General features: G+C 36.6%; 1 protein-coding gene across 1 annotated transcript; it reads right to left on the minus strand.

Moving 5' to 3' along the window:
* Positions 1-1,721: 1,721 nt before the first annotated feature.
* On the minus strand, positions 1,722-6,250 carry LOC131075362 (disease resistance protein RPV1). The gene is made up of 5 exons (XM_058012189.2): positions 5,526-6,250; positions 4,290-5,406; positions 3,782-4,093; positions 2,246-3,676; positions 1,722-2,138 (listed from the first exon to the last, which is right to left on the minus strand). The coding sequence occupies exons 1-5, from the start codon at positions 6,068-6,070 to the stop codon at positions 1,851-1,853; spliced, it is 3,693 nt and encodes a 1,230-aa protein (XP_057868172.2). The 5' UTR covers positions 6,071-6,250; the 3' UTR covers positions 1,722-1,850.
* Between the last annotated feature and the right edge of the window lie 2,090 nt (positions 6,251-8,340).

An 8,340-nucleotide genomic window follows, 5' to 3' on the forward strand; every position in this document is an offset into this window, starting at 1 on the left:
CCTAAGTGCACCATTAACAAGGTCATCACTCCCTGAACACCTAACATCGAAGATCCCACCCACATCCAAGATATTTATCCCCTCCAAAATATCAACACCATCAAATCCAAACTATATAAGCTTATAATGAGATCAATAAGATTTTCTTGACCAATATTCTACACATATAGATGATCTATTTAACATATGTATGGTAGGAACCTATATTAATATACTTGTCATTGACCAATTTTTAACTCTTCTATTATAGTTCCAAAATTATGATATCTATGCTACAAGGATGTGTTTTTATAATAATTGAAAGAAGTATATACTCATATATTGCCTCCATTGACAATAAACTTCCTTTCTTTCAATATTATCCTTTAATTTTAATTTTTCAAATCCTAGTGAATAATTATAGAGAAAAACTATTTTTTAAAAACATATAAGATATTTGTTTCAAGTTCTTATGTAGAACTTGTACATATAAACAAATGAAACAAATTTAGAAAATAACTATCTAAAAAAAATGAAAAAGAGGCCTACAAAGTTCTTACAAGTCTGCAAATGCTTTTAACTAAATCTTTCACTAGACATAGGAAGAACTGTACTTCAAAATAAGAGAATTAGGATATATTTAGATAGATCTTAGGTAGTATGATTTTGGTGGTTGGATACTATTGGTATAAAATTGTAGGATATGATGCATTGGTAGTATAAATTTAAAACCAAGCTTATCCTCACAATGAATCATTGAGATTTGCTTATATATCTTTTTTCTTTTCTTTTTACATAGACATTGGAATCTATTATATTATTAAAGGGGTCATGATAATGGATTTCTTAGTTAATATTTGATGGATAATGATACATAGACAACTATACTATCAAAGTCTTAATTTATATTACAAAAATCAATTTAATAGTTTTATGTTGCTTAATGTCTAAATTTTTTACCTTTCAATCTATGTTTTGACTTAATATTACCAATACTCATAGCAACTAGCATAAAAATAGATAGTAGTTAAGTTGATTCAAAATTAGTTTTAGACACTACAAAATCAATGAATTATTTTAAAAATATCTAAACATTTTTTCAAAAACAATACAAAAGCTTGTTTATAAAACATTTATGGGTGCATGAAGTTGAGAATTTTAAACTAGAAAAATAAAGGTGGTGGTGTGGTGACAAGGCTAGTTTAAAAACATAATTGAGAATCTACTTAGTAGAAGTTGCATTATTTTCTCTAATAACATTCAAATTATTAACAAGAAATTAAAGATTTACATACATTTATAATAATTTGAATCAAACAATGGAAGACCTATAAAAAATAAAATAAACTAAAATACATTGTGAAATTAAAAAAATTAAATAAAAAATTACATATTTAAAAATAAATAAATTTGGATGTGTCTATGATAGTCATATATAATTGAGAAGAAAAACATTGATATTTACCCTTGTATTTGTCATGAAATTATTAGAAAGAAATATATAATCATAACCAAAATTTGTGTAAGTTCAAATAATTCTATAAACAACCTTATTAGATCAAACAAACATTTATAAAACAATTTATTTTTTAAATCATTCATATTTAAATATAAAAAATATAAAATAATTAATCAATAAACAACAATTAATAAATTATATCTTTTATACTTTATCTTTTACAAAAAAAACATACATTCACCATCTATATCTCTTATAAGTATATTGAATAAATAAAATAAAATAAAACAAAACTTAAATTTTATTGATATAAAACACCAACTACATTTGCAACTATTATAAAATTAAAAAACTCACATTCATTTTACTAAACTTTAAAGATAACAACTTAGAACATACGTATTTGTGGGAATTATTCTAGAAGTTCCAATAATTGGTAAAATGTCTCCACAACTCTTCCTCTTTCGCCCACCACTACCTTTTCTTTTTCTCTGGGCGAGTACCCACCATATTGTCTACAACATATGCTTACCACTTTTCTCTCCCCGTCATTTTCCACATCCATATAACAAGAAAGGCCATCTACATCGGACGGCTTCTCCACCTCCGTGACATCAACATCAACAAACTGCAAAGACTTCACAATTTCCTCCACCAAACACCTCACGCTACCTCTTATCCACACCTCCCTTGGAAATTCCTGCAAATAGTATTGTTTGCAAAACAATGAGTTGCTACATTCAGTCCTCAACATGAACACTTACATAATACGAAAAACTCCGAAATTCGTAAAAGTTTTTAATTTACCTTCCCTTTTATCGACTGAAGACAAGGTTTCACAGCTGATATGCTCTCACAGCTAAGCTCTAGCCATTCCAATCGTTCCACTTTCTCCAAACTCTGTATACAAGCCACCCTCCAGTTGGCGAATACTTCCAGTATCTTCAATGACTTGGCGTGTTCCAAACCTTGTATTTTCTCAACTTTGGGGCAATCCCACATTCGAAATGTGTTCAGCGAAGCCAAATCTGCAAAGCTTGGGAGTTCCTCTATCTGCCGACAGAAACTTATTTCCAGTTTCTCGAGATTTATGAGACCACTAATACACCCGATGTTCTGCAGCAAATCGCAATTCTCTATTCTTATAAATTTGAGTGACTCTGGTAGGGTCTCTATCTCCACTAACTGACGGTTCCCTGTAACCACGAAAGTTTCGAGGTTGGGAAAATGATGATTAGATATCGATATCCTGGAGAAGTGTTTGCACTTGCAGTCTTCAATACTGTCTGCTTCCTTGAGTGTTTTAAGTGAAGAAGCAGCCCCCTCATTAGAAGCCATTAAACTGAAAGAACTACTGAATTCAATCCTCTTCAAAGAGGATAAGTTTACAAGGGAAGTTTGCCAGCTATTCCACACCAGAGTCTCAATTCTTAGCACAACTAACTTGCCCAGTTCGCCAATGCTAGTCGGTACACCTCTTGACTTGATACAACCATCTAGATATAAATCTGTCAAAAACGCCTGATTCATGATTTGACGAGGCAAATCTTCCAATTCCTGGCAATTGCGAAGGTTCAATGCCTTGAGCTTCCTGATGTTTTCCAGGACATCTAATCTCAATTTAAGATTTGAACAATTTGATAAATCTAAATGTTCAAGATGTATCAGGTCCTTGAAAGATTCTGGTAAAGTGCTCAACTGCTTGCAATTCCGCATATATAAATTTCTTAAGCTTGTTAAATTGCCAAAACCAGCTGGTAATGAAGCTAGCAAAGCACAACATGATAAATCTAGAACTTCCAGGTGTATCAGCTGCTTGAAAGAATCCGGTAAAGTGCTCAACTGCTTACAGTTCCACATTTTTAAATTTCTTAGGCTTGTTAAATTGCCAAAACCAGCAGGTAAAGAAGATAGCATTTCACAACCTGATAAATCTAGAACTTCCAGGTGTATCAGCTGCTTGAAAGAATCTGGTAAAGTGCTCAACTGCTCGCAGTTGCACATATCTATATTTCTTAACCTTGTTAAAGTGCCAAAACCAACAGGTAGCGAAGATAGCAATGGAGCATATAATTGCAAACGTTCCAGTGATTGGAGGCCACACAAATCTTCTGACAAACTGCTACCATGAAAGTCAACATAAAGCCTTTTCAGATGCTGGAGACGTATTATTGAGCTGGGAAGCCATTGCAATTTTAGGCTCCTCTTTAAAATAAGCTCTCTCAATTGCAAAGGAGGCTGCAGAACCATTATTATATTCAATTCAATTCAGAAAAGCATGAACTATAAATAAGCTCTGAAGTAATCTTCTACCAATTTTTGACAACTCTTTAAAATACTTACATTTGCATTGTCCTGCCACAATTCTTCCAACTCATCAGCTCCATCAAGCTCTAAAATCCGTAGATTTTTAAATATAAGCCATGGTGGAAGCTTTCGTTGAAGAAATCCTTCCCAATGAAGCCATACAAGGTCTTCTGTTAATGATGCAAATTGTTCCGTGAACTCATTTCCTTTCACGGAAAGAATTTGTAGTTCATTTGAGAATCTAAGGCGTTTCGATCGTCTGCTTGAGTTTCCCATTAATCGATGTGTGTACTCTTTAAATGCCACAAAAGCATCTGCAGGTTGTATACCTCGGATCTGCTTTCTTTTCTGAATAAAAAATCAAGCATACAGAGTGTTTCAATCAAACTCACAGACAAAAAAGGCAGACAGAAAGACAATCTAGGATTTAACACCAGTACTTGATCAATGATTAACGAAAACAGACGATATAAGAAATCAGTCCTCTATTCATCTAATTATTTGCATCTAACAAAAGCACAGGGGAGCTAAATATTAATCTCACCTTGGAATCTTTCTTCATGTCATCAATCTGCTGTGGACACCAAAGTCGATATGGTGAGTGTGAACTTGCAATCTCTCTTCCCATATCCCTAAGGTGATCATGCATCCTTATTGTGATTTCCACCTCGGACCTCTGCTTGTCATAATTGAACAGATTCTCCTCGACCAGCTCCACAAGGCACTTATTCACGAGTGTTTCTAAACCCTGCAGACCACTCCAATCCGATCCATCCCACGCTGCTATAACCTTGCTTTTCTCTTTTCCAATGAAAAAGCAAGCAACATCTAAGAACATCTCCCTCTCTTCTTTATCCAGGGCATCGTAGCTAACCTGTAGCCTTTGTTTGATTTCGCCAGGCAATATTCTTAAGATTTTATTCAATTGGGATTTCCAGTAATCTTTGGACTTTCTGCCATGTAACTGTGCACCCAATACCTTTAGTGACAGAGGCAAACCATTGCAGGCCTTTAAGAAGTCTTCCACCAGAGTTTCAAATTCAGGCGGAGGAGAGGGTTGCAAGAAAGCATGCCAGCAAAATAGCTGCTTAGCATGTGGCTTGGCAAGTGCTGGCATGTTATAAATGCGGGAGAGGGAGAGACCCCATGATTGAAGGACACCCATTTCGCGAGTGGTTGCAATAGCCATGCTATGGGATCCAAGGTTGTCTTTATTTGGCAATAAAACATTGAGCTGGTCGATGTGGTCCACGTCATCCAAAACGATGAGCGCCCGATGACTGCTCAGACGATTTGCAAGAATGGCCTTGCCCTCGTCTACATTGTCGAACGGCAAATGATGGACACCGAGGTCAGCGAGAAGCTTTTTCTGCTTCTCACACATAGCATTTCTGGACGCTGCATCTCGCACATCAGAAACAAAACTGCACCTCTCAAAGGATGAGAAATTCTTGTTGTACAACTCTTTGGCCAATGTGGTTTTACCACTGCCTCCCATGCCCACGATCCCCCTGATTTTTACATTCTCACCTGTTGCAACTGATTCGAAGCCTTTTACCAGATCATCCAATCGAACTGGGTGATCCGCTACCCATAACGGATCTTTTTTAATAATTTGCAATACACAAGTCACAACAGTCTTCAAAACTGTGGCCTCATCCCTAAACATTTTTTAACCCAAAACATAAATCAAAACAGAGCATACTAATATTATTGCCTAAATACTAACGTCAGAGAGTAGAAGCCATGGGTGAGATGTAATAGATAAAATGATACATACTTATTATCGCTGACCGTGTAGCCGTGAAGGAATGAACTGTCGCAGAGTGCCCTCTTCCACACATCAAGCCTTTCCTGTGTGTATCTGCGCTTCTCTTCATGCTCTGAAAATGCAGAGGCATATTTCCCTTTTCCTTGGTCAACATATCTGAGATCGGAGGGCTCCACATGATAGAAAATGGGAATGATTTTCTTACCAGATTTGAGCATGAAAGATAGCTCAGCCAAACACCATGGAGATTGGGCGTAGTTGGGAGAAAAAATAGCAATGTGAAGGTTAGCGCTAGCTATGGCGTGTTGTAATTCTGATGGAAAAGAATCGCCAGGCTCAAGTGCTTCGAGATCTAGAAAAACGTGGAATCCCATGGAATGGAGTTTGTAGTAGATAGCAGTGGCTAAAGTGTGTTTCACATCACACCCACAATGATTGATAAAGATGTCACAGGGCTCAGTAGATTTAGGTGCAGAATGAGGATAAGGTGCAAGCTCATCAAAAGCATTTTCTGGGTGAGTTTGATTCTGGGTAGAAGAGGAAGCCATGTCCATCGAACTGAACTGAACTGAACTGAACAGAACAGAAGAAACAGAGAAAAGAAAGGCAGACACGATTGGGGTTTTGATTTCGGTCAAATGAAGGTGGGTTTCAAGGCAAGAAAAAACAGCGCGTGAACGAGCAGTGTGTGTCAGTGGAGGACGTGATAACTACACATGGGAATCTTGCTTTATCTTTTTGGAAAGAATAAATTTCAGTAGGTAGAGGGAATTTTACGCAGAGAATTTCAAGACGTTTCGAAACTATTGACGCGTATTAAGTATCCAATAAAATTATCAAGATTGTATAAAATTATTAGGGCCCACCGGGATTGTCTCAGGCTCACCCGGAAAAGATTTTGATGCTATCGCCGCTCAAAGCAATGAAATCCCGATGACAGTAAAAACAGTTAATGTTTCTAACGTGAGTAAAAGCATTAATTTCCATTCGTCTGCCGTTTCTAACCTGTGTCGTTTTGCCTTGTTTTATTTATTCGACACATAAATAAATTTTAATAGATAGATAATATATATAAATTTTTAATAATTAAAAAATATTTTATCTTTACTTTCAAAAAATTATCATATTAATTAATTTTTTTACTTTAAACGTCAATTTTTAAGATATTTATTTTGTTCTTTTAATGATAATAATGTATTTTTATATTTAAAAATAAGAAATACAATTTGTAAAATAATTATTTTGGTTAATTGTATTTATGAATAAAATCTTTATTACTTTTTAAGAATTGATGGGTGAGTTTTTATTTTTTTAATGGTTGAAAGTTATTTGAGCATTATTTAAATAATAATAATAAGACAATAATAGTACAGTATGAGTTGGCCTAGTGGTGGAGAATTGCTCTTGAAAGAGAGGTCACAAGTTCAAATCCCATAGGGGGTAGGGTATGTACATCTTATCGGCTTCGGCCTATTACCAATCAAAAAAAAAAAAACAATAATAATTATTTTTTATAATAAAAGCAACCAAAAACGAGGGGGCTGACCCATAGGTACAATTAAGAGAATAGTGGCAGAACCATTGTCTGCATAAAATCAGCAAAGAAACAGCCTTTTACCTCTATCAAAAACAAAAAACCATACTACGAGAGTTTAACAACGATAAAATACTACTAGTCAAAGTATAATTCATAAGCCACGCAGGGCCATAAACAACAAAATATAAGCAACAGTCTAAACTAGGCTTATCCAACCAGAAACTACACAGCATCGACAAAAAACTCCTCCACATGCTGAAAGTTATTTCTTTTTCGCTTGGCTCTTCTTAGTGAGCAGTTTTCTAGCCCATTCCTTAGTGAGGAACTTGAACAGGCCTTTGTAGTCGTCGTCCTCCTTGCCTTTCCCTTTGGTCGTGCTTTCCTGCAACAGGCATAGCATAGTAGCCGAGCATCTCATAACGTTCAGAGCAAACTTGGACACATCGTGCATCTTGGACTCCGCCGCCTTCAGTCTACTGGTGATCACCTGCACATTGTCAGAGAGGGCCTCTATTTTTTTCTCAAGCTCTGTCAGGTTGGAATCCTTTTCCTTCACGCTGCTGGCCTCTTCAACGACCAACATTTTTTCAATCTTGAAGGTCGAGGAGGGGAAATTGGCTGGCTCCGGACTCTTGGAGGAAGCGGGGCTTTCAGAAATCTGGGTGGACCTCACAGAATGAGGGGTCAGATTGTGTTGGGCCAGGGGCATTTTAACAGGCAGAATGGAGTTGCCCGTGTTGTGCGAGGAGGAGGGGTCTCTCAGGGATTTATCCGAGGGTTTAGAGGCTAGTCTGCTAGAGCGATGGGGGGTGTTGGCTTCTTCAATACTATCCAAATCAAAGTCAATCTCTTGGATTTTGACTCTTTTGGGGGTTCTGACTTCCTCTGGGGAGTGGTTCTTGGTTTTCTTGTTGGAGGAGCCAAATTCCGAGCGCGAAGGGCTTGAATCATTAATGGTCGGAGGTTGGGTCGAGGGGCCGACATTTTGCACAGAAATGGAGCAGGGCGGGCACAGGGCGAGGTAAAAGTTATACAAGTAGAGAATAAGGCCTTGATGCAGGATGGGAAAGTGTTTCCCTTTCTTCTTGGCTTCGTCTATATCTTTAATATTAGCATCCATTGAATGCAGTAAAAAGAAATGAATGGAAATGAGGTCTTTGTTCCTCAAGTGGTTCAGGAACAGGAGATGGTAGTAGTAAAAAATGCCATACCTACCCTCCAGCGTAAAATACTTCATGACGATGTAGCAGACCTCATCCCATGGGTGAGGGAGCTCCTCCCTATTGA

The sequence above is a fragment of the Cryptomeria japonica genome, chromosome 2, assembly GCF_030272615.1.
Source record: "Cryptomeria japonica chromosome 2, Sugi_1.0, whole genome shotgun sequence".
Taxonomy (NCBI): Eukaryota; Viridiplantae; Streptophyta; class Pinopsida; order Cupressales; family Cupressaceae; genus Cryptomeria; species Cryptomeria japonica.